This window comes from Syngnathus acus, chromosome 13 (genome assembly GCF_901709675.1).
Source record: "Syngnathus acus chromosome 13, fSynAcu1.2, whole genome shotgun sequence".
NCBI lineage: Eukaryota > Metazoa > Chordata > Actinopteri > Syngnathiformes > Syngnathidae > Syngnathus > Syngnathus acus.
In genome coordinates, this window is record NC_051098.1 from 3,009,621 (window position 1) to 3,037,212 (window position 27,592).

General features: G+C 40.2%; 2 protein-coding genes across 6 annotated transcripts in view; one reads left to right on the forward strand and one right to left on the reverse strand.

Annotated features, from left to right (window-relative positions):
• Positions 1 to 1,485: 1,485 nt before the first annotated feature.
• LOC119132866 (Na(+)/H(+) exchange regulatory cofactor NHE-RF4-like) lies at positions 1,486 to 21,187 on the forward strand. Its single transcript, XM_037268440.1, has 11 exons — positions 1,486 to 1,678; positions 2,804 to 2,831; positions 9,865 to 9,926; positions 10,016 to 10,227; positions 11,556 to 11,627; positions 11,827 to 11,959; positions 15,709 to 15,845; positions 15,908 to 16,115; positions 18,785 to 18,981; positions 19,077 to 19,163; positions 20,920 to 21,187. The coding sequence occupies exons 1-11, from the start codon at positions 1,663 to 1,665 to the stop codon at positions 20,947 to 20,949; spliced, it is 1,182 nt and encodes a 393-aa protein (XP_037124335.1). The 5' UTR covers positions 1,486 to 1,662; the 3' UTR covers positions 20,950 to 21,187.
• The window catches only part of nlk2 (nemo-like kinase, type 2), a 61,664-nt gene continuing 54,786 nt past the window's right edge, over positions 20,715 to 27,592 (reverse strand). For 4 of the 5 annotated variants that reach the window (XR_005099957.1, XR_005099956.1, XM_037268420.1 and 1 more), the window contains one exon: positions 23,977 to 26,669. Coding sequence is in view for 3 of the 5 variants with exons in the window: in XM_037268420.1 (XP_037124315.1) it covers positions 26,578 to 26,669 (92 nt within the window). In the remaining 2 variants the exon portion in view is untranslated. Of the gene's footprint in view, positions 20,994 to 23,976; positions 26,670 to 27,592 lie in introns of those variants that run through there. The other variant, XM_037268421.1, reaches the window with a different exon arrangement.

Sequence of the window (27,592 nt, forward strand, 5' to 3'; positions counted from 1 at the left end):
GTTTCAATCCCTGCTATGTGTACAAATCATATTCAAAATGCATTTTTTTACAACAAACTTGAGAGCCTCCCCTTCATTTTCAGTGGGAACAGTGTTGTTGGTCTCCCTTTTTTGCTAGTGCATCATAGTCTGGAGTAAAATTTGTTATGGCAATTCTTAGGAGAGATCCGTTTACCTCGATCTGTGACGGGTTGATGTGGCTGAACGTCACGTCGCGTACGTCGAGCCAAATTGGCCACTCTTTTAACATTCGGCACTCACTTCTTTTCTTCGGGCCACTCATTTTAATGGAAGGATTCCAGGGGAAGGTTTGTGGGTGGCTTTAGCGTAAAACTGTATCTGAAAGCTCAGCGAGCGAATTACAAGAATGCTGTCGTCACAGCCCACGCTCTAAATTCGGGACTGATACAAATAGAGCGCGAGTGCGCCATGTGTACTACTGAGTACGTACGTACACGCACTTGTGAGTGTGCACCGAGCTTTCTGACACGGCTTCCGGTAGTAAATGCGCAGGCGAGCGGTTCCCCATCTACTGGGGAAACGCAGTCATTGCAGGCAAAATGACAAAAAAAAAAGTTTAATCATACAATTAATTCAGGGTTGGCGGGCCGGATTAAACGGTCCCGTGGGCCGGATGTGGCCCGCGGGCCGTAGTTTGCCCACCCCTGGTCTATTGTGTGTCTGTCCTGTCTATGTTCTATGTCACGAGGACAACGGATGAAATTTAGTTCCGGCTAATTCCGACTGGTTTTACACTGGGATGTTTGTATATATGTCTATATCTTTAGTGTTCATCAAACTGGTACTGTCTTGTCTAAATAAATAAATTAATTAAAAATAAATAAATAAAAGAATTTGGACATAAGGGGGTTCAAATCCCAGTTGAGGCAGGTGGTAACATTCAGTTGGGACCCAAGGCAAGGTCATACATTGATTCCCAGCCACTGTCGGTCCCAAGCCAGGATAAACCTGGGTAGGTTGTGTCAGGAAATGCAACCAATGTTGTTCTGTCTGTTTCTTTTTAGAAATTGTTTTAGTTTTTACCCCAAAGTTTTGACCCAACATCTGGGACAAATACTCAGCTTTTCTCCAAAGTTTTTTTGCACCCAGCACTTTGTGTAATGTTTAACCCAGCAGTTTTCAGAGTGTGGGGCATTGTTTTGTTGCCCCTTCTGTCTGTTCTATGCTTCTTCTATATGTGTCTTATTGCTGTCACATCTTTCTATATTCTATTCTCCTTTATATTCTTTATCCAATAAGTATACATAAGTGACTATCACTCGCCTATCAAGTTTGTCAAGTCTGTCAATGATTTCTTCCTTGTCTACTCTTCATTACTTTTATCACCAAATTGTTCATCCATTCATTTTGTTCCCTTTAATGCATAAACAGTGTCATTCTGTATTTGTCTTGAAAAAAAAAAAAGTCCGAGCATGATCAAAAATGAACCTTTATTGTGTTGCTTCTTTCACACTCACTCTGAGCAGTGAGCACACGGCTCTGAGTTGTTTGAACCACACGGTTGGTAAATATTTGAACAACACGGTTGTTGAGAAAGGAGTCTCCAACTGACTTGCTGATAAAGTATTTTATTATCCCTCAACTCCAAAGACAGTCTCTCAAGTCCACTTCAGTCTTAGCCGATAGCACAGTTGGAACAGCATGAGGTCCATCTCTGGTAAGCTCTGTCTTCCTCTTTCACTTTTTTCCTGAGCAAAGCACTTCCCACTATTTCAACTGAAAGCCGCTTTCAGTAAAAGTAAGTTGTTGACGTGCATGGCTGTGATATGCCTCGTTTGTGCTGGCAATGATGTCCCTGCAACGCAGCAAGATGTTGTTTTGATTATTGAAGGAAAATGGATGGGTGGATGGATAGTTTATGGGGTTTGTTGGGTTTCAATTTTGTGAAAAATACATGATCATTCCCTCTACTGTTGGCACACACCATGACAGTTCAACATTGTCAGTCTCGTCATCACCATTTTGCAAATGAGCAAAAACTGCCCTGCCCTTACTTCACCTGAACATAAATATCATTATCATACTGCTTAAAATAGTATTCGTATTTAGAGTAAGTTTGCAGATAAAATACTACTAATTGGGCTCAAGAGTGATCAGAAGTGGAGGATCCATTCATTGGTTTTATTTGATTGCAGTACAGCACATAGTCACAAAAATATATGTCACGACTCGTCCCTGGTTGTTTTATATGTAGGTTGTCATGGTTTCTGTCCGCGTCTGTGTACTCGCCCCTCCCTTCCTGTGTCAACTCACAATCAATGTTCTCATCACAGTCACCTGCCTCTTGTTACCTGTCTTGTATTTAAGTCCTGTCTGCATGTCACTCCCCTGTCGGATCATTGTTAATGTCACCCTGTCTTTTTGTTTCACGTCTTTGTCGGTCAGTCCTGTTGTTGGTTTTGTTAGTGAGTTATGTCAGTTTACCGAGTCTGTTAGTTTGTTTTCGTCAATAAACCCTGGTCCAAGCTGCACTTGGTCGCCCTGCTCCATTCCGATCCGTGACAATATAATCTCGAGGTGAGTCATTAGATAAGGACAGCAAGAGTAAATGGGTCCGTGTTGTATCGTAAGGCCACTTTGTCTACCTTTTTTTAGTATTTAATCTTTGTGGTAAATTGCTTCCAATTAAACTAGCTGAAGATGTGGGTAGATGTGTACAGTTGTCATGTGGTAATAACAAGGTATCCATTGTATTTTAATCTACATAATTCCAATTAGTTGCTAAATAAATTTCGAGCAAGTGTAGATGATACCCTTTACTATTGTTCTTTGTATTCTATAGGCCGCCAGGATGTGATTGAGCTTCCACGGTGAGTAAATTCTTGGTGTCAACTTCTTAGAGGCAGAATTCAGTTTACGATTGAGAAGTCAAAGTGAGCGGAATGTGCTACCCAGGAGCAGTTTTGGGTTAGGACTGAATCAAGTTATGCCTTTATAATGTAAATGGTTTTTGTGACAATGCTTCAGAATGGTACAGTGTTAAAGTGTACCTCCAGAGATCCCACAATGAGGTCTTGATGGGGAAAGGGAGCAATATTGTGAAGTTTGGTGAATCTCTGGTGTCCCCATTAGTTTGGTTTCCCCATTTTTGTATGTAGTCTTGTATTTGCCAAAATAATGCCGCTCTCGACCGTTTAATGCATGGCGCCATGTTGGAATTGATGACGTCATGATGTTGACATGGCCGCTATTGAGTAATCGCAAGATCGCTTGCCTATGGATGAAAAATCTCTTTTTAATCATTAGGTGACCTCATTCAGCCTCCATATGAGGGGGGAGAAAGCCCACTGCCTGCAGGCTTGTTGGCGCCACCTTAGCAGCCGCCGCCTGTTTGCTCATTCGATATGCTGGACGTTGTCTACTCAATTCTAACAAATCTGAGCAGAGGCGTAGCCAGGAATTTTTCCAGTAGGGGCGCACGCCCACAGGAAAAAAAATCGAACATCACCCACGCCGTTCGCTGATCGCTAAAACAACGTCCGGGAAGCAAACGGTGAATGGATAACATCGCGCACATAGAATAGCGCAAGCACATTCGCGCAAGACCGAAAGAAAAAAACGGCATGAAAATGAAGAATCGAAAAAGCTCGATTTTTTTTTTTTTTTTTTTTTTTTTTTTCCAACCGGGGCGCAGGGAGCCCTAACCGGGGCGCCGCCCCGGCTCGCCCCGGCTTGGCTACGCCTCTGAATCTGAGTTATTCTCGCAATTTTGCAGGCTCAATATTGACAAAAGGTTCATCTTTGATTAATTAATTTATGTACAGTAATCCCTCGTTTGTCGCGGATAATTGGCTCCAAAAAACCCCCACGATAAGTGAAATCCGCGAAGTACGGTCACCCTCTCATCTGTAATTTTTTTTTTTATCCGTACATTTTTGTGTCAATAAATGTATATGAAACCATTTAAGTGCATATTTTATTATTAGAACATTAAATAATGTAACATGTAAATAATACATTAATAATATAAATAACATACGGAAAATTTTGTATAAATATTGAAAATATAAATTTTATACATGTGTGCGTGTAACATATTAACAAGAAGTACAGGGCAGGCTAACGAGTTAGCGGAAAGATGCTAATTCGCGATCGTGCTAACACGCGAAAACGGACCTCTAAAGGAATTTAATGTTTTTAGAACTCTTTTATTACTAAAACATTTTTTCTATAACAAGGTACAACACTGTAAATATGTTTTTAGAACTCTTATTATAACAATTTTTTATAAAGTGGTACAAGTGCACACACTGCAATTGTGTGGGCACTCCTTGCCTTCTGCTGGCGTGTGGGCAAGTTTTGTTCCATAATTCTTCAATTTAGAAGTTTTATTTTGACTTTTACATTTTTAAATTTGGAAAAAAAATCCGCGATGTAGTGAAACCGCGATAAACGAACCGCGATGTAGCAAGGGATTACTGTATTTATTTATTTTTTCGCTTTTGGCTTTATCCTTGCAAGGGTTGCCACAGAAACACATCCTCCTCTATTTCTCCTTCACCTGTCTTTTGCACTCACTCAAGCTTAGTCCAAGTGTTCCCTCACAACATCCATAAATCTCCTCTTCAGTCTACCTCTTACCAGGCAGCTGCATTTGTTCCTGTGCTTTGCTTCTTTCCTTCTGTCAAGACTATATCTACTGTCCCTTCTCTGCACATGTCCAAACCATCTCAATCCGGCTCACTGTTGAGCGAGGATGTTTTTTCCGTGGGGAGGCCATAGGTCTGCCAAGAATATCTCAGGGGTTCCGCAAAACATGTTTGTGTTTGTTTTTACAAACCTCAAAAATTACTCAGAAACATTTATCGTATGTTTCCTACAGGGAACAGGGTAAATGTCTGTTGGGGAAATCGGAAAATACACAAAAGTCCCAGCATATTTTGCAGGGGAAACAGCACTCTAATTGGCTGTTAGCCAACAAGACGAAAATCATTCTTGCTCTGAGCGGAAGACCTGCAATGGCTGCTGATGTCACGGAACGGCTACTCCAATCAGACAAACTTTACTACACCTCATTAAATGAGAGTCTGATGTAATTTGTTTCAAGTCAAGTCCATGTAGTAAAGAGAATTACAACTAAGTGACCTTTGAATTGTGTCTTTATAAACAATGAAGTAGTAGGGGAACAGACTGGACAATGTAATCAATGCTGCTACCTGATTACCAAAAAATGTAATTAATTAAAATAAAAATTTGTAATTAATTGTAATTAAAATTTGAAATTAAAATTTGCTTGTGGTGACTATCGATAAACAGTTTACTTTGTAAATAATGCCATAGACTGATTCTCTGTAATAATTCTGAAATTGGATTTCTATTGTTGTCCAGAAGCTGTAAGGCGTTGTGGGACTCAGTGATGAGTAACTACCGTAATGTTTGGACTATAAGTCGCGTTTCTTTTCATAGTTTGGGTTGGGGGGCGACTTATAATAAGGACTGACTTATATGTGAATTTTTTCAAGAATTTTCAAAAAAAAAAAAAAAAAAGTGAAACCGCGATAAACGAACCGCGATGTAGCAAGGGATTACTGTAATTTGAATTTCAAGTGACGTCAGCAGCACGGCGCGGCGTGGCGGTTGTTTACAAAAAGGACAAAGATTGATCACGGGATGACGAAGATGACGAAGGGCCCCACGTACTACCGGCATCATTAGCGGCTTTGTTTCTAAGTGACACGGAGGATGAAGAGTTTTAAGGATTTAAGGATTTGGAGTACACAGAAGGTTTGAAAAACTATTATGGCTTTTACGCAGGCCCGGTCCTACTCTACGGAGCTCTCTTTCACCTCCGTGGATAGAAGTCGGGGGCCGGCGCTCGGCCGGGTGGCTGTCCGGGGACAGTGGATGGGGCTCGGACATGGCTTTTACGCACGCCCGGTCCTACTCTACAGAGCTCTCTTTCACCTCCGTGGATGGAAGTCGTGGGCCGGCGCTCGGCCGGGTGGCTGTCCGGGGACGGTGGATGGGGCTCGGACATGGCTTTTACGCACGCCCGGTCCTATTCTATGGAGCTTTCTTCCACCTCCGTGGCTGGAAGTCCACGCCGCCACACGCCTGGAAGTTGGTTTTGTTAAATAAAGAGCCGTTTACCAAACCCACGTCTTTCCTTGTACTTTGTTAACGCTACAATATAGTTATATACTAGATCTGTGGAATAATGACGAGACTGACGTCAGGGCGCACGCGCGGCGTTGTTGACAAAGGACGAGGAATTTGATCGATGGATTTAATGATTTAGAGTGCACAGATGGTTTGATAATAGTATTGCTTATATAATTATTTGATATCTAATTTATATATCGTTATATGGGCCTGTGGAATATTTTGAAGTGCAAGCGCCGTCAGCGGCGCGCACCCATTGTTGACAAAGGACGATCGATATATTTAATGAATTGGAGTGACACAGATGGTTTTATAAACGTGTTATTTATGTAATAGTTTTTTTTAATAACTCTGAATGTTACGTCAGGCCCGTTCTCAGCTCTTCGTTTGTGTTTATGTCACGTTAGCATACCTATCGTTTAGCCTGTTGTTGCTCGTTCATGTCTGTACTTGGTGTTGGATTTTGTCGAATAAATTTCCCCCCAAAATGCGACTTATACTGCGGAGCGACTTATATATGGTTTTTTTCACGTTATTGTGCATTTTATGGCTCATGCGACCTATATTCCGGAGCGACTTTTAGTCCGAAAATTACGGTAATATTTCGTTACGGTAGCTACACTATATATAGCACCGCAAACACTGGACATTAGACATAGAGACATCTTACTTGGGTATTCTTTGGGACATACTTAAACCAGCTGGGGACAAATGCCTGCACCAGGGACAGGTTGAAGGTATCCTTTAGGATGGTGGCCAGCTCCTATGAGCAAGTTCCCAGCACACGCCTCGGAATGGTGTCTGTTGCAGCTGCCTTTTGGGGGTGGATTCTGCTCAGGGCCTGATGTATCTCTATCAGAGGTGGGCCACAGGGGGCCAGGGGCAACGTCCCGGAGGGGGCTCAGGGGGAAAAGCTCCCTGGAAACTCCTGGATTTTGGCAGTATAGCAACCCCAAAACCATTAATTTCATCACTCAATTTCAACAGTTTTGTTAAAAAAATATTCCTGCTTGGTGGGCTACCAAGGTGAATATAGTATAGTCAAGCCTCAGTTTTCGACCACAATCCGTTCCAGAACGCGGTTCGAGAAACGAATTGGTCGAATTCCGAATCTATTTTTCCCATTACAAATAATGGAAGATTTTTAATCCGTTCCAAGACTTTAAGCATTTTTTCATTCGCGCATTTTTGTCCGATCGCGCAACTGCAGCGCACCGCCAAACGCGCAACCGTAGCGCGTCGCCGACCGCGCAACTGCACCGCGCTGGTTGCATTATTGTGACAGAGCCGTCGTTGAAATTTAGAAAATATTTTTAAAGTCCTGATGTACTTTCCAAAATTTAAGTGGACCTCAGTGCGCAGGGAGCTTAATTTAGTTCGATCGCGCAACCGCAGCACGCCGGGCGCTCACTGTCGCATTGCTTTAAGAGCGTCTTTGTGTTCCGAGTTGAAAGATGACGCTGCTCTCAAGCCCCTGCCCATCTGAAGCAGTTCCTGATTCCTTTCAACTTGTCTATTTCCCTGGCACGATCCTCGTCTTTTTTCTCTAAAACTTTCGCCATGCTGGCTAAAACTTTTGCTAATTAGGCAAATGAGTAGGCAAATGATGTGACGAAAGTAGCGCCAAAATGCTGCCGAAAATAAGGCGGCTGTTGTCGCAATACTGCTGCCAGCCCCCCATATAAAAACAATTTCTCAACGGTTCTACACGATTCACGAAAATGATACTTTCGACGAAAAAAAACGCGGAAATCCGCGGAAGATTCTCATCCCTGATAATCGTCATTTTGGCGTCTGCTGCATGCAAATCCGAAAGTGCCATTACCTGAGCTGAGAGAGTAGCTACATCGGAATAAACAAGTAGAACGTTCTGCGCTTTACAATCTACGTTTGATATCAGCTTAACGGTGTTTTCAACTGTTAGCACATCCACATACCAACTGTTGTTGAGTGGTTGTTGTGCAGCAACAAAGCTGAGTTCAGGGCATTGTCTGGGAGCCAAATTTCAGTGAGAAGAACACACACAACATAACCTTATCTCACACTGAATAGTCATTCAGTTTCTCATATCGTCCATTTCATTACCCAATGACTGCATCACGCAGAGCTGATGCTTCGGTTGCTTGATAGCTTGTGTTAAATGATCTCCCTGCTCCTTCTCTATTTTCACCTCTGCTGTGCACTTCCTGTTGCTTCCCTTTCATTCAGAAACATTGTGTAATGCTGTAACTGACATCCATCCATCCATCCATCAACACTCCAGTACATACCGCCTCCTCTTTCAGGTTTCTTCCACGAGCAGCATCAACTGCAGACATCATGGTGAATGTCTGACCACATCTGTTAGTCTGAGTGGTACTAATAAAAATACAAAATATAAAAAAATAAACAATATTATATATTATTGTTTCTGTAGGTTAGAGCTGCACTGACAGATGTGTCTAATTATTTGGCTAAGCAAAATAGCAAAATAAAGCCAGAACATCTATGGCTCTCATTATATATTTAGGATTTCTTCCACGAGCAATATCAACTGCAAACATCATGGTGAATGTCTGACCACATTTGTCAGTCTGAGTGGTACTAATAAAAATACAAAATATAAAAAAATAAACAATATTATATGTGATTGTTTCTGTAGTTTAGAGCTGCACTGACAGATGTGTCTAATTATTTGGCTAAGCAAAATAGCAAAATAAAGCCAGAACATCTATGGCTCTCATTATATGATAATAAAGTGTCCGCTACGTGTGACTTAAAAATACCACGATCCATTATAAACACTCTGTCAGCATTGATCTCCAAAAACAAGCTACACAAAAAGCTGATGTCAGTGTGCGCTGCGTTCTTTGCATACACATACAGTGTAACTGTGATGACATTTTTATCAAGTTAAACTTTAAACTAACAGTAAGATTGCTCTTATCTGAGCAGAGAACTCAGTGTCTTTAACAATTAAAGTTTTCCAAATCTGAAGCGACGCAAATCTCTTAAAGGACTCGTATTTTCAAATTTTAAAACAGTACCCAATTTTTTTTAAATAACATCTGTCTGTCACATTCTTTTGTCAAAATATTGTAACATTCTACAGTCCCTATTGCTTGTATTGCTGAAAATTAGTCAATTTTAAGAGACCAGCCATGTCTCTCATAAATATACCCCATACTGTATATACTGATTAATGATCCAACGGTGACTCCAGCAAACGCCTGCCTGTCGATCCATTTAGTTGGGCCGTGGGGGCAACAACTTAAAGTAGGGGAAACCCAGACTCCCCTCTCCCCAGCAAATTCATCCCGGGCAGCCCAAGGCATTCCAAGGCTGACCGTCAGCTAGTTTCTCTGGAGTATAGGAGTCCTTGGGACTCCATGGTTTTCTAACAAAGTACCATGGTCTCAAATTTGTTAATGTTGATTCTCATCTCGACCGCTTCAAGTCTGCTGTTGAGTGTTTAAGTGAGAGAGCCAGAAAGAGAGAGAGACCAAGAGAGAGAAGAGAGCAAGAGCGAGAGAGCAAGCGAGAGAGAGGAGAGAGAAGAGTGAGAAAGAGCGAGGGAGAGAGAGACAGAAGAGCGAGAGAGAGAGAGAGAGAGAGAGAATGAGCAATATATGCTATATTGCTAGGCTACTGATTCCGTATTAGCAGATGGGTTTTGTAAACACTGTCCTTGATGTATCTATATGTTGCATGTATCTCTATGTAAAGCAGCAATGACTTTTCTTTCCACTTTTGTGTTGACAGTTTTACCTTCAATCCGAAGGAGGGGATCGATAATCCGGCTCTGGTCATCACTGATGATTTTGGTATGGTTTCTATGAAAAGGTCATGTTAAGTTATGGTGCATCACTCTGCACCCTGCCATGCTGAACTTTTTTGATAAACCTGTGTCCAGAATTAGACCAAAATCTTCAGCCCAAACTCCACCAGTTGAGGCGTGTAGAGGGACAGAATTTTGGCTTCTACTTGCAGAGGGCCACAGATAACCAAGGCTTGCAGATCACAGATGTAGACCCATGGAGCCCAGCTGAGCACAGTGGACTTAAAGAGGGAGACCGAGTGTTGGAGGTCAATGATGAATATGTGGTCAACATGGACTTCTACAAGGTTAGAGTTTTTTTTTTTCCTGAGAGCAAACTGTTACATTAGCATTCCATTTACAATTGTGTTCCTTTAAAAGTCTAGTCAAAACAGAAGCCACAACTCTCATATTATTAAACAATACAACCTTGTCTTCAAGGGAATCGATGAAGAGTTTGCTAAATCAAAGAACGTTGCTGTTCCCGAGTGATATACTTTACTTCTCTCTCTAATGTATGGAGGATCGAACATGCCAAAATTAAATAAATACCGTAATTTTCGGACTATAAGTCGCACCGGAGTATAAGTCGCACCAGCCATAAAATGCCCAAAAAAAGTGAAAAAAACCATATATATGTATATACGTCGCTCCTGAGTATAAGTCGCCCCCCCACCCAAACTATGAAAAAAACCGCGACTTATAGTCCGAAAATTACGGTAAGTGCATCATGAAGTAAAAAATGTCATTCATTAATTTTCCTGTATTAAATAAATACGGAATTAAATAAATCAAATAAATAAATGAACCATTACATAATTAAATAGATGTCTGATTAACTATTATATATATATATATGCGTGTGTATGTGTGTGTATATATATAGTATATATCATTTGTATGCATATATATATATATAAATATATATAATAATTATTAAAATTTGCATGTAGTCTTGTGTTGCAGTGTTTTATGATTTTTTTACTTTAGCATTGACAAAAACAACTCAACACAATGTTTCATCTGAAAATGTGTGTGTCTATGCATGCATGTGTGTGTTTCTATCATAATCATTAAAATTTAAACAAAGGGACCCCCTTGGGGACAAGCGGTATAGAAAATGCACGGATGGATGGTTTAAATATTTCACTTTGAGCATGGAGAACTAATATAACACAAGTTTCTTTCACTTTTTGAAACAAATTGAAATAAATGGATGTATTCAAAATATGTGGCATGCACCTGTAGAGACCCTGAAAGTGACATCACAGGGTCTACTCTGCAGTATACTAATGGTTCTTATCAAAACACAAGAAAATGTAATTTCTTCTGCTTTGTCAAAGATACCATGAAGTTCATGTTTGCATTCTTTCGCTTTATGTCCAAGCTTTCTTCTCCCCAAAGTCTTACCAAAACAAATGAACTACCCTCGATACTAATTTGAACCCGATCCTCAGTCACAAAATTCTGAATAAGCTTGAAAGACATTTTGGAGCCAAAAACATACTGCATGATGCAGTGTATTTTGACAGACCAGCAAACTGCAACCATAACAAATTTCAAATGAATTCCATACTACTAATTTGTATGCATAACATCTGCTCGCCAAAGTGTCACACTGCAAATTATCTGACAGGTGGCAAGGAAGATCCAGTCATGCGGCCAACATTTGTTTCTTCTGGTGCTGAAAAGAGTTGACTATGAGCAGGTATCAGAAATACACATTTTACAGTTGTTATAACATGGGTTAGGGTCACTTTTATAAACAACAAAACCAAAAGTGTATGATTTCACGTCTTGTGACTGTTGGGTGTTAGGTAGAGTAGGTGCCAGATGTGTTTCCTGACAGTTCCCTTGTTTGCTATGCATACTTTCTCGACACGTTCAATTGTCTGTGTTCAATGTAGGCAGTTTGTTCAGGTGTGGACCTACAGATGCTGGCTACAGCCTACAAGGGAGGCCCTTGTTGTCGGCCCAGACTGTGTCACATCAACCGGCACCAGCACTCTGGCCTGGGGATGACCCTGAGCTCAGTGAAAGGTACCAGCACAAAATATATCAATAATCATACCTAACAGTGACCACGAATCACCTACTGCACTTTGGTGGTCTATAATGCTGATGGAACTGTTCTGTCACAGTTCATAGTTGCAAAAACTACCATATTGGCCCGAATTTAAGACAATGTTTTTTGCATTGAAATAAGACTGAAAAAGTGGGGGTCGTCTTACATTCGGAGTCTAGACATTATACCCATTCACTTGTGCGCAGCGGTAAGTTAAAGGTTGCTGGTATCGACTGAGTATGTTGCTGTGATCGTGTGCGTCTTTGACACAAAGTGAGTATATACATCTCATTGTTACTACTGTCCACTGTTGTGCTGTTTATCCAATCGCGGTTTGCTTCGTGTGCGTACCGTTTGATTGACAGCTCCGGCGCGCTCCTTTAAGTTTCCCTCGCATCGTACACGCATGACTACAGCCGTTACGCAGTGGCACGGTGACTAACGGTCGCCAGCAAATGTATTTTGTTGTCTCGATGACTTATGTTTGGTGTGTTGCCGAGAGTATTTCATTCATGGTTATTTACTATAGTGGAACCGCTACGCGCAGTTAGTTATGTAATGTGTGCCGTCTACTAGTGTTGTGTGACATCAGAAGTTGAGCGTTGACTTACGTGCTGTATTTCTGTCTCTTGCAGAACCACACACGCGCACACACGCCCTTCATACAATAATCACACACACAAGAATCACATTCACACACCAAAAGACTCACCCATGTACACTACACACCTGCTCTCACATCCATACGACCAAACGTTTGCCTATACCCTTTTGCCAGTTTGCCTGTATGCCCCTATGAGCAACAGTGCCTGTTACTTTTTTGCCAATAATTCAGTAAAGCAATCAAAACTGAACCACGTCTTACCTCCTGTGTTCTGACCGACACCCGGGGGCGAAAAGAGCATAACCATCCGAGCCAACCCCCGATACAGTCCTCAGGCTCCCCAACAATAGCGGTAGCAGTTTGCATTATTTTATTGCAATGTTTTTCCTTATTCAGATTTCTTTCAAGACTACAGTTACAGTTAAACTTCACTTTGATGACTTTATTGCAATTTTGTTGTTTTATCAGAGTAGATTGGTTTATTTACATTTCAAAAACCAGAAGCTGTTCATTTACAAATGTGATTGTACTTTAGTTTACATATTTAAATGTTCAGATATTAAGATGTGATAGACAGTTTTTGCATGATTTGAATGAGGCAAAATAACATGCTTTTTCTCTCGAATATATTGTTATAATCATTTATTTCAGATGTAATCATTTTCTGTATAAAAAATGTATGTGGTGTTCAAATAGTCTTTTTTCAAACTTGAGTCTTGAAAAAGAGATGGTCGTCTTATAATCAGGGTCGTCGTGTACGGTATATAAATACTATAAACATACCGTAATTTTCGGACTATAAGTCGCGGTTTTTTTTCATAGTTTGGGTGGGGGGGCGACTTATACTCAGGAGCGATTTATATACATATATATGGGTTTTTTTCACTTTTTTGGGCATTTTATGGCTGGTGCGACTTATACTCCGGTGCGACTTATAGTCCGAAAATTACGGTACATAAAAACCACAAACCATCAAATCTGTGTGCGCTTGCGCATAGGGTGCGTGTGACGCGGTATTGTGTAGAAGTGCTTGTAGTTAGTGCATGTTGTGTGTTACATGTTGCTCCTGCTTGCTACTCTCTGCCTTTAGCTACTGCCACCTGCTTGCCCTCCTAGTTGGAGTGAAAAGAGGAGCAGAGTGCGTAAGCCTCCTCCTGTCGGTACACAGCCTCTCCACCACCAAGACTCCTGCAGTGCCCCCACGAAGCCACACAGCACCCCGTCCAATGCACTCTGTGCTGTCGGAGACCATTTATTATGGGAACCTTCAATGCATGCACAGCGATAGAAGAGGCAAGGTTAATAGAACTTGCACACTGTGCTGAGGAACAGGGTGTGGAGATCCTGAGGGTCCAAGAACACAGGAGAGTGCATACTGATGACCGGCGTGATACTGTATCGCAGTCGAGAGATGCACGTTCATCACTGCATCTATGTGGAAGAACGAGGCCCAGCAAACCAGTAACAGTCATAGTCGTGTACTAACCCACAAACGTGGCGCCATCTGACATGAGGCAAAAGTTCTTTGAGGACCTTGTAAGAGCGGTCCGTGACATCCCAGCCACAAGCTCCTGGCAATCCTTGGGGACTTCAATGCAAGGCTAGGACCTGAGGACGCACCCTTTCCCTGCCATGACTCTACCTACTGCTGCAGCACCTACCGCACTGCCTTCCTCACAGAACACAAGCTACTGGCGGCAAATACCATCTTCCGGAAGAGAACAGGAAAGAGGTGGCCCTTCCGAGACCGACCCTCAGGAAGGCTACGGCAGCTAGATTACATACTAGTGAGGAAGAAGTGGAGGAACTCCATCATGAACGCTGAGCACTTTCAGTTCTGAGGGCTCAGACCACCGCATGGTCTCAATGAGAGTTCACCTGAGCCTCAGGGTCCCTAAACAAGGTCCCAACATCCGATATAGTAACTGGAAAGCTTTCACAAACGACCCTGGCCTTCTAAGGAAGAGGACCAAGGAGGGACAGGTGGAGGGACACAGCCCGGAGGAGAGGGTGACAACCTGGACCAGCTACTTCCAAAGGCTGCTGGGAGAAATAGCAGAAGCAGCTGAGGAAGAGAAAAATACCATCAGTTCTCCAAAACCTGAACATCAACGATGGTCCCTTCACACTCGGAGAGCTGGCCAGGGAAAATCTATAGTAAGAGTGGGAAAAAGCACTGGTCCGAATGACATACCACCAGAGGTCCTGAGGAACTGTGATCTCGACGACGACTTTCTGGAGTTCTGCAACCTTGCTCTGCTGCACAATCGGCTGCCTGATATATCGTCTCTATCAAATATGTAACCAACAAAATCCTGTACGAGGGAAGACTTAGGGTGAGCGACAAGATTGCTGTGAGGAGAATGAGACTAGCAGGACATTGCCGAAGGCATCGAGAGCTGCCAGCCAGCTAACTGGTGCTATGGGAACCAATACATGGACATCGGTCAAGACGACGTCCCACACTAGCATACGTGGACATACTCAAGAGGGATGCAGGAGCCCTGAACACTAACAAAATGGCCAGATGTATGGAGAATCGGGATGACTGGAAGCAACGATGGAAGACTCGGCTGTGGACGACCTAGAGAGAGCGAGAGAGAGACAGAGCGAGACAGATATCAAATCTGGATGCTACAATGGATATAAACAGTTTACACACTCCTGTTCAAACACCTGGGTTTTGGAAACTAAAAAAAAAAAAGGGAGACAATAATGAATTGAATGAATTTCCAAACCTTATCCACTATCGATTGGCCTCACTAATCCAGTATTTAGGGAATGGAGTAAAAGGCTGCATTTATGCTGTACAGAACAACTTGGCTATTGGCATAGGAGGAAAACCCCAAATAGAATTGGATGTCTTCAAGTCAAAATTAGGCCTCTTCCAAATGTGGATAAAAAATCTGATTTGAATCTGATATTTAAAAAAACACTGATCAAATATAGCTCATTGGTTACGTAAACATGAAACATATGCAGTATTTATCAAAACTACAGCATTAAAATAGACAGCTCGGTGTAAATTACGAACGTACGTACTTTGAAATAATGTGGAAGTTTCCCGCTTTAATCAAGAGACCTGCAGTTAAATTACACTCAAGTTTAATGTGTCTGCAGTTCTAAAACGACACTGCATACTGAGCATCGGAACTGGTGGTCCAGCAGAGAAAGCTGGAGTCAGAAGTGGGGACAGATTGGTCTGGATAAATGGTGTCAGGACATCCAATCTCACACACAACTTCATCAACAAATCAGTAAGAAATTATTTTCTCTTATTTACTGTATTATAAGTCCTTCAGTGTGTTTTGTTTCTCAGTTGAAGAAGAGTGCAGACTCTGTGACTGTGTTGGTTATTGATGGTGAAAGCGAGTCTTGCTACATCAGGAGGAAAATGCCCATCTTGCCTGTGCTGGCAGTCGACTATAATCTTCCATACTCAGCAAAGACAATGCATCTGGTTAAAGGACCTGATGGATATGGTTTCCTGCTGAGGCAAGAGAAGCTTCTCGATATACAACGAACAGGTAAGACATTCATGACGGGAATAACAGGAGTCATTTGAGAAAATTGAATAAAAATAGCCTCATCTCGGTATGTCCTTGGACAAAGAACAATTTGATCTTTACTGCTATCCAACCTACCTGACCCTGTGTGAAAATGTATTAGCCCAACTTATTTACTGTGGTTAATCCTATTTATCAATTAATTTTCTATGACCACATCCATGTCTGATTACCTATTCAATCAGGAACTCCCTTAAATACAACCTGTTTGAAAAAATTGCATCTGTCATAAGATTGCAAAAAGCTTCAACTAATTGACAAGATGCAAAAAACCCCTCAAAAGAACAGATGAAAAAGTAGCTGGCATCAATTAGTCTGGAAATGGTTACAGTCATTGCCAAGCTTTAGGACACCAACAAATCAAGGTGAGGGCCATTATTCATACACTGAGAAAACATAGAACAGTAGGGAACTTTGCGAGAAGTTGCCAGCCTACAAAAATGAACCCAAGAGCAGAACGACGGCTCATTGAGGTCACAAATCACCCCAGGACAATGTCTAATGACCCACTGGCCTTCCTCGCTTCGCTTTTTTTTTTCTTTTTTAGCAAAACACATCTGAATAATTCACAACACTTTTGGGAGAACCATATCAACAGTCAAACATTGTGTGGAGTAGTAGTGTGATAGTCTGGGGCTGCTTTACTTCGACAGGCTTTGGATGACTTGCAGTGATTGATGAAACCATGAATTACCAGAAATCCTGTTTGCCCCTCAGTTTGCGAACCTCACGCTAAAGCGCATTTGGTATCTGCATAATGACAGAAAAAACCAAAACAAAACAAAACAAAAAACATCAGCAAGTGAATTTCTTTAAAATATATTTAGATACAGTGGAGCCTCGGTTTGCGAACGTCCCAGTTCTCGAACAAATCGGTATTCGAACAAAAATTAGAGAATTTTTTGTTTCGGATGTCGGACGAAATTTCGTTTGTCGAACGTCGCGAGATGACCCGAGAGGACATGCATGCCAACTGACTCCGTTCGTTATTACATTCTCGTTACTCTGAGGATTGCATCAACTCTAATCATGCCTCCAAAGGAAGCAAGTGGGAGCAGTAAAGCTGATCATGGCGAAAAGAGGAAATAGTGCGCAAAACGGTTGAATTTAAAAAATTAATCGCAAAATATGAGTCCGGTGTGCGTGTCAGAGTTTGCGCGGGAGTTTTGCATGACAAAATCGACAATAAGCTCGATCCACACAAACTTTGATACAGTACGTATACTTTATCTTTCATTAGAATTTCTGCAGTTTTTTTTTTTTTTTAAATTAAGAAAGAAAATGTTTTTGCTGTTTTTGCTGTACACGAACTTTGATACAGTACGTATACTGTATGTTATCTTTCATTAGAATTTCTGCATTTTTTTTTTGTTTTTGTTTGTTGAAATTAAGAAAACGTTTTTGCTGTTGTCTTTCCATCCATCCATCCATTTTCTGAACCGCTTAGTCCCCACGGGGGTCGCGGGCGTGCTGGAGCCTATCCCAGCTGTCATCGGGCAGTAGGCGGGGGACACCCTGAACTGGTTGCCAGCCAATCGCAGGGCACACAGAGACAAACAACCATTTGCACTCGCACTCACACCTAGGGACAATTATGAGTCTTCAATCGGCCTACCAAGCATGTTTTCGGGATGTGGGAGGAAACCGGAGTGCCCGGAGAAAACCCACGCGGGCCCGGGGAGAACATGCAAACTCCACACAGGGAGGGCCGGAGGTGGAATCGAACCTGCACCCTCCTAACTGTGAGGCGGACGTGCTACCCAGTGCGCCACCGAGCACTCTGTTGTCTTTCATTGGTAAAAATAAAAAAACGTTTTGATGTGCTTTTTTTCCCCCTCACAATCTAAAAAGATATCTTTTACTATTAGAGTGAAACACACAAGCGAGTTGCTACAGATACGGCAATACATTCCCCAGCCTAGCCTACTCTATTAATTCAGTTTATTATTTATATTATTTATTTATACATTACCTACTCACTTATTTATGCAGTATATGGTGTAAAATAATGAAAAAATGCTTTAAAAAAGCATTTTGTTTGGTTTGGAACGGATAAAAATGTTTTTCCATTATTTGTCATGGGAAAACATGATTCGGAATTCGAACGATTCACTTCTCGAACAGCCTTCTGGAACGGATTGTGGTCAAAAACCGAGGCTTCACTGTATCTCCAAAGATATAGAAAGATTTATTGCCAGTAATAGAAAATTCTTGATTTCAGCTGTTATCACCCAACAAGTTTTAGGGCCATGAGGGTTTGATTTGTTTTCTCCCTTAATAATAAAACATAATCTAAAATAGCATTTTATAAATAGCATCAGTTTGTTTACTTGTATTGTTTTTGACTCATATTTAAGTTTGTTTGATCATAGGAAATATTCATGTGTGACATTTGATTTTACATCTCTCTAAATACATCATATATATTCAGGGTCAATATATATATTTATCCATGGTCTCATGTTATTGAAGCCCATTTGGTGGTGGGGTTGGTAAATAGCTGTGCAACAGTTGTGGATTTTCATTGCTATCTGAAATAATAGCTGTTCAGTCAAAACAATGTTTACTCCAATCTTTCACAACGAAACCATTTTTCTGTTCTAAAAAAATGAATTGTCTATATGGCTCAGTTCATGTTCTTAGGGAGGTGGACAAGGGGAGTCCAGCAGAAGAGGCAGGAATGATAGCTGGAGATCTACTGCTGGCGGTCAACGGAGAACCAGTAGAGTGCATGGAGCATGAGGATATTGTCCAAAGGGTTCGGAAAAGTGGTACGAGAGTCAGCTTTACCGCTATATCGATACCAGGGAGACGCCTCTTCAAAGAGGTAGGTTCCATTACATTGTACTTTGCAAAAAAAATGTAAATAATAATCATACATGTATTAGAAATGGCCTCTTTGCTGTTTTGTTTTCTCTTCAGCTTGGTATTTCCCCCTTGTTTTTTCATGATGAATTCATAAACCAGGATGACTGTGTCCTAGGTCAGATCGGAATTCAAACAGCACAGGTATTGCATCATCTCTACTTTCAACCGTCTGCACGTCTTAACAGTTCAAACCCACGGACTTAGAGGGGAAAAATAAACTTGAATTTACTTATGATTGAGGGAAATTTTATCGTTCAGCAAAACTCAATTGACTTGGACACTTGCACATAATTCCACATTTTATTTGAACATGAATCCCTCTTTAAAAATTCTACACATTACCTCAAAATGACTTTTGCTTTTTGGAATCTTTGATTGTCTCAAAGATACACAGGCTTTGCAATGAAGCTTAGATAAACCCTGTATCCATAACTGAGATGTTTCTTCATTTTAAGAGCCCATCTGTGCTAAATGTGTTCATTCAACGTGGTTTGCAGTGGTACACAACTGTATATACACTGTAAAGGTTCAACCATTGACAGCATGTCAGAGCACAAATTAAGCATGAAGTCAAAGAAAATGTCTGTGAACCTCAGGAAGAGAATTCTCTCAATGCACAAAATGGGCTATGAAAGGTTCATACTTCTTTTAAAGTACCAATGACCACAGTGCCATTGTCCATCATATTGGAAGAATGGAACTACAAAACTCTTCCTCAAGCTGTTTGCCAGTTTAAACTGAGCAATCGAGGTCAAAGGGCCTTTGTCAGGGAGGTGACCAACAACTTTGTCACTGAAAGTTTGTCGTTTTAGATTCTTTGGTACATGACCCCTCCGATCAGACCCTCTCATGGAGTAGTCACTCTCTTTCTTCAGCCAACTAAAATAAAACTTCATCGTTCAATTTTAATTCATTTGGTGATGTTTTTGGGTCACAGTCAGCATTTTTCTGAGCGTATTTATGATGCCAAAGAGTTCAATTTCTCCCAGACTTCTGAATCATTCATGTTCATTTGCAAACATGTACACTTGTTTGACACGTTGCAGGTGCCGCAGATTATGTTATGACAATGTTTGACTTGTTTACCTGGTAACTGTGGTCCCAACAATTTCTGAGCCGATCCTTTTTCTTTTTCATTAATGCGTCTGTCACTTGAAGACATCTTGCAAAGAGCAAGGTGATTGGTTGTTTTGTTCTTCGAATTGCAATCACACGGATGTTCATCAAGCTTCTTACTGAGGGCCGTGTAGCCCAATCCAGTCAAGTGTTGATCTACAATCAATCTTGGTGTCCTTGACAGCAATTTGTTTTGCCAATAGCGGGAGAAAGTATGGAGTAGTAAGATACCGTTCTGTGGACAGTTTTATATATGTTGCACAGGGGTGGCATGGCTCAGTGGAAGAATGTTCGCTTCTCAACTCTAAGGTTGTGGGATTGAACCTCAACCCTGGTGACCATGTCAAAGTGTCCAAGACAAGACAAGAAGACAAAGATAAGACACTGAACCAAACCAATTTGCTCCCAATGTGGACCTGGCAGCGTCTTGCATAGCAGCAGCCTCCCATTGGTGTATGAATGTGTGGGTGAATGTGAGGCATTGTAAATCGTTTTGGGCACCATGTGGTGTAGATAAAGTGCTATACAAGTGCATTCCATTTACCGTTTTACTTAAATGTGCATGTTCTTAAAATGACAGGACTAGTCTGTGTGCCTCAGGATCATGTTACCGGTTTGTGGAAGCCAGAATTCTTGCTGGTTTATTTCACTTGATTTAATTGATCATTTACGTATTTCTTTTTTATTTTAGATTATACAATGAATATCTACAATCGTTTAAAACATGAATACTCAGCCTTTGAAATATGAAAACTAAGTGTGCTTTTACTGTTTTGTGCAGCCACAAAGGTTTGGTGATGCTCTCTTGTGACGCCACCATGGAAATGAAGTAAGCCAATCCATCCAAAGCAGGAGCTGAAGGTTAAAGGAGATTTTGGATGAAAACATTTTAAAATAAATTTCACACTGGCACTGGGTCAATAAAGATTTTGGCAGACTCTAAAATTAAGTTTGTTTCAGTCAGCTAGAAACAAAACTAATTCCAAGTTTTTGGACTGAAAGATTCAGATAAAAATGAAGCAGTTTGATCAAGATACAAATAAGAGCCAGAAATATTATGGATTTTTTTTTAAATGTCACATTTAATTTTGATACCAATTTCCAGATGAATCTTTTGGATAGATTTCACATCTCCAAACTGACAATCATCAAGTGGATACTGAATTTTAACCTTGATTTACAGTTCAGAAGGAAATCATTTAATACAGTGGTCCCCAACCTTTTTTGCGCCACGGACCGGTTACGTGTCAGAAATATTTTCTTTATATAAAGAAATAATATATTTAGATAAATAAATAATACATTTATAATATATAAATACGATGAAATAAAATGATACGACTGGCATAAAAACAAGTATAAACGACCTAAAAATAAAACTCACCATTACGTTGAATTAGTGGGAGCACTGAGCTTGCTTCTGAGAAACAAGCCGGTCCCATCTAGGTGTTATCGGAGACAATGACACCCGAAGTGGTTAAGGTTTGTCTTTAAACGCAGGATGCTTGGTATCCATGTGCCGAAGCAGTTTTGGAAGCTTCATTGCCTCGTTAGCTAGCCTGTCGCCACATATTATGCAGAGTGGGCTTGGCGCGTCAGAGTCACCTGTGGCGATAAATCCATATTTGAAGTAGTACTCCAGAAATTTTCTTTTAAATGCAGCTTTTCTTTTCTCACAAGTCGTAGCCTCTTCTTCTTCAGTCTCCTCATTGGGCTTTTTTCCCTTTACGAAGCAGCTTTCCAAACATCTGTTTCTTGCTCATTTTTGCTTGCTTCACGGGCTCGACTGAGGTGACATGTCACGTGACCGAGACGAGCGTCTTGACCTGAACCGATGGATGTAATTTGGAGAGAATCGCCAATTTTTCTATATTTTTCAAAATAAATTCTTACTCATTTTTGCTAGCTTTGCGGGCTCGACTGGGGAAACATGTCACGCGACCGGGACGAGCGTCTTGCCCTGAATTAATTGAACGTCGATAAAAAAAGTTTTCATTTATTTTTCCTGTGCGGCTTGGCGGCCCGATACCAAGTGATCCACGGACCGATACCGGTCCGCGGCCCGATACCGGTCCGCGGCCCGATACCGGTCCGCGGCCCGGTGGTTGGGGACCACTGATTTAATAGATATATGAATGTGTGTATGTTCTGTGTGTGTGTGTGTGTGTGTGTGTGTGTGTGTGTATAGATTTATTCAGGATACAGTGCATCTGATTAAAATATTACACATCATACAAACATTTTCAAAGTAGCAAATTAAACAAATCCAGTGGTTGTAAAATTGTGGTTAGTTTCACATAGATGTATGTATGTCAGTTATTACTCAACAAATATTTGTAATGAGTATAATTTGATTCAAGTACTTCATTCCAACACAGCGCAAAAGGCATTATCAACAAGATTATCATGTAAGCGATGGCCAGGAAGAGTGACAACTTGGACCACAAATAGTTGTGTTCATTCCTGAGAAATTACACTTCAGTTTCTAATTAACACGTGCAGTATGTTTTGAAATTTGAAACTGAAAATTGAAATTTATGAAAGGCAATGATCTATCAAAACCAGTACTGATGGAGTGAAAGTGTGGCTATGGCTTCTGGACAAGTTTCATAGGTTTCCATGTATAGCTTTACATTATTCATGTAAGTAATACTGCTTCCTATTTTGTCAAAATTGTATATTTTCAATTGCATCTTTGTCTTTCAGTAAAGTTTTACTGAAGAAAAAGTTGGATGTCACCATACCACTCCAGTAAATATACAAGCAGCCTACAGTCTAGCTTGGCATGAAAAGTAGTCAAACACCAGCCAGAACCTCATTTATTATGCATTCAGACCTGCTTGTATGAAAAATTATATTGCATCCTTTTGCAAAAAGCAATTTCAATCCGTAAACTATGATGCCTTGTGTGTGCACTTTCAAATCTTAACTGAAATCAATTTAGATCCATCTAAGTCTAACAAGATGTTCGATAGAAATTGATTGTTAAGGCCACACTGACATGGATGAAAGAAATATGGTAATAGAATTCAAAGAATCAAATCAATTACAACAAAAACTTAAAAATCCCAGATATGATGACTGCTAGGCTCAAATGTTTTGTTTGATTGGCAATATCTCAATATATTAGAAGTTACCGCTCTAGTAACCCAAAATAAAATGTGATTCTTTTAAGATGACCACTTTGTAATATTTCAACTTTAGTCAGTGTGTGCTAAATACATCTTCAGACTATCTATGTTCAGACTATGTATCAATCGTGCCTTGACTTACAAGTCAAATTTGTTCCATGCCTCATCTCAAATGGATTTCCTCATTGATATAAATTAAAATGCCACTCCTCTGCTCCAAAGCCCCTAATTTTCCTAAAATATTTTATGCTCTATTTTTAATATAAAAAAAACTGTACTGTAGGAATACAAAAAATAATAATAATGGGAAGAAAAAATTATGAAGCAGAATTTGACAAAAATTGACACACACTGAAGAGTCTGAAGAGTTTACGTTCTTGAATTTGAGTTTTGAATACACCGCCATTGAGGGTTAAGAAGTAACTCTTCCTTGCCAAACGTTAATGTCCTATTGTTTTTATGATTATAAAATTTGCTAACAGTCGGGTAACCCTTGGCTACTGATGGGAAATGCAAGAAAACAACAACAACACACACATTTGATGAGTCAAATTTGGTGTTGAATGTTTAGTAGAACATAAGCGATAGTGGGGGTGGGGGCCGTAGTTTTGATCATTTCCGTATAAAAGCTTGGATGGACATTCAAGTGTTTTTGACTCATCTCCATGAACGTTTGGAGGTAAACAAAACCAAATTAGAGAGCTCAAGAGGTAGAGACCAACGCGGTGGTGAATCTTTTATATACATATTCACGCAGTGTTGCTGCAATGACAGAGTGAACATTAATAACAAAACAAGGCTTCTCCCTATATTTATCTACAAATTTGCTGTACACACATCATACAGCTGACATTACTGTGTACACCACTGGACAGCATAGTTTGTCCTCTAGATTTACTAGTTGCAGGGTAAAAAGAAAAAATATATATACATTTGTATGCAAGGTTTAAAAATAAAATTAACTTCACAGCCTTAGAAATGTGCAGGCTAATACAATTTCTATACAGTGGTACATTTTAAGTTGGTGTGTATATTAGCTTCTCTATTACACACATATACAAAACCATACTTTTGAGGTGTGAGGAGAACGCATGCCTTAGGACAAGAACAGGATAAAAAATAATTCTAAAAATATATTAAATAATTTACTTCAAAGCTATTTTTTCTGAATACAGTGTACAAGGAGGGCAGAAACCTCATGTCATTACCATTTACAAACAAAATGTTATTAATATGCTACTTAGTTCCTGTCTATGCTCTTTAAAGACAATTCATGAATAAAGAGAGCTAGTCAAAGTACATGGCAATTTAGTCAAATACACTAATTACAACCTTGAGAGAATGCTATTGCTGGTTTGACTGATTTCTTGCTCAGTGCATTTTCTTTTTGGTGACAAGTCTCCATTTGTCAACACGGTCCTCAGAGCAACAAGCATAGAAGAAATGGTTTAAAATAGGCAGTTTACAAAGGAAGACTGGATCTTGCCAGCTGTAATCTACCACTCTTTTCTCAGCTTCTGTTATTTCTAAACTTAAAGTTCTCTGAAGTTCTTTTGTGGGACTCCCTTTTATATGCACAACCATCATCTGAGCTAAAATGATTTTATCACTAGTATATGTCACCGACTGGGGAAAGGAAGGATTAAAAATGGGAATTTGATTTTAATTGTAGATTTTAATCCTGTTGTAGGCGTTATAAAGTAACAATAAGAAGTAGTCCTGCAGGATGGATTTGTCTTTGTAAAATTTCAAAAGGGTCTCAATTCATTAGATTAATAGAAAACATGCTACATTGCTTTTTGTGTGTGTGTGTTTTAGGGAAGAATAATGTTGACGAACATTTCAGTCCCCCCCTTACTGGCCGTTGCTCGTTTGATACAAAAACTTATTCTACCATGTAAAGATGGACCGACAGATGGCAATGAAATGGCCTGATAAAGCAATGAATGGTGGAACACAGATAAAATCAAAAGGATTTTGACCTCTTTTATATAACCGCTAGTGAGCCAAGGAAAAACTCAAGAGGGCCAAGGTACTAGATTTTTCTTTTTGCTCTCTTTGAGCTTGTAATGTGCTCCTTTTAAGTGAGTTCAAGATTACGATGCTTTAAATTGAAGGTGCACACGTGATGAACTGACACAGAACAGTTGCTATTTTTACTCATCTATAACTTAAAATTTAAAATGTTACTCTAACATTTTTTATAAATATATATACTTGCATATATGAGCCATTTCGCTTCCCAAACCTATTTCTTAATCATTGCCAATTTTGTTCTTCACGTGGCATGCATGGCCTTAGCTATACATGTCATTTGAAACTCACAAAACTTATATAGTACGCTGGCATGCTAATCTCATTAGAAACGTGAACTCCGAATGAAATCGTCTCGCCCATTGAAGAAATATTTTTCATTGCTGTCTGACTTGGTGTGATCGTGGGTAACCAATCAAAAATGATATAAATAATTGAAGGTGCCTGACAAAATTTGTTTGCATATATCATCTCTGAAATTGCATGCACAACATGCATACAATTTGAGTGTATAACTTACTATTTCAAAATAATTGCATTCCTGCATCTTTGGGATATCAATTTGATATTTCCTTAATCAAAATTTGCTCTCAAACCAATACAAATAGTGTGATTCATGAGTGGACACTTTTCTTTGTAAGAATACTTACTTTAAAATTGGCCTGATATGCAACAACACACTCGTTTTACCCACAATCGTAATATTTTGGCGTGTGTGTATGTCTCATCATCTTTGGTAAACAATAGTTACAACAGGTTAAAAATTTGTGGAGGTGCACAGGACAGAAGAAAGTCCTGTTACAAGTATCACTTCCATGTACTAACGTACTCAGGAACATCGTTGTATAAAAACGGGGAACTTGAAAGTTCCTAAAAATCTGATGATACAGCTACAATCGATTGTCTGAATATTAGTTTCATGCCAATTTGGTAACTGAGTGCAGATGGAAAGACAGTTGTAATCGTACAAACCTTGTCACAGGGGGAAAGTCATGTCAGAAGCAAATCTTATGAAAAGTACATTTTTAAATTACAAATCAGTTTTTAAAATCTATACATTGAAACAAATTTACTTCATTCTGGAGAAGTGTAGTGTTAAATCTAGTGAATGATACATGACATTTACCACATTCTGATTTGGTCTACAGAGTATTTTTCCTACATTTGCAACCTTCTAAACGGTAGTTGGTGGATTTTTTTTCTTCCATTTTATACCAGTGAAACGGTACCCAGAGCACAGAAGACGCTGCTTTCATGATTCCATTTTAGCATCTTCACAGTTGGCAAAGATGACCGCAGTCACAACAGCAGCTATTCCCACACCAGTGGAGAAGGAGGCATTTCTGAGGGCTGTGCCACTGTGGAACTGAGATGGCAAGCAAGAAGTGGGTGAAGTTAATATTAGCAATGCACAAGTATATATTCCTTCAAGACATACTGTATGCTGGCTTTGGTTGTGGGCCAGGGAAGTTGCTTCAATACCACACATTTCAAGAAGAGAGATGCTTTTAACTTGACAGAGAAAATCAAATGTGGCAGGCTTAATTCCATTTTCTTTACAGTTGGCCTTAGTGGAAATCAGCGCTCTTGTAAATGACATTATTAACACTTTTTGGGTTAAAAACATCCAACATGTATGTCCAAGATTGAAAGTTGGTCTGCTGGCATAAAGTTCAATCGAGGCCATATTGACAGTGGGCCATTCAAAGCCCACTGGAAATGAACTTGTTCTTTGGTTCGTTTGGGTGTGTCATCACTTCATCATTGGACAGGCTGGTGGTTATCATTAATAATTGTTGAGCTATAGCATAAATTATATCGCACTGCATGTGAGGAAATGAGTCAAGTTCATTTTGGATTATGACAAATTATTTGGATTATGCATGATCCCAATAAGACAATTTGGATGCACTCTTTTTTTTTATTCTTAATGCATTGATGAGGTATCAGCAGATGGGTGCGCCAGCAGTGGGGTCACTCATCAGTCATCGTCGGTCAGTCATTATGTCAAGCCGACCAAATGTGTCATCGTCAGATCGTCATCGGTATTTTACCGCGCTTCCGTCATCGCTAAATAACTGTTCGTCACCACAATTCAAGAGCCAGAAAGTCAGTCTGTCATTATTTCAAGCCAACCTAACGTGTCATTGTCAGTTGGCCATTGTTACTTTAACCAACTTCCATCATCGCTAACTCACAGTTCATCACCACTAATTTAGGACCGAAAGATCTCTTCCCTTTTCTTACTACAGCACGCGCAGTTGCAGCACAAGTGGTGTATCTATTCTA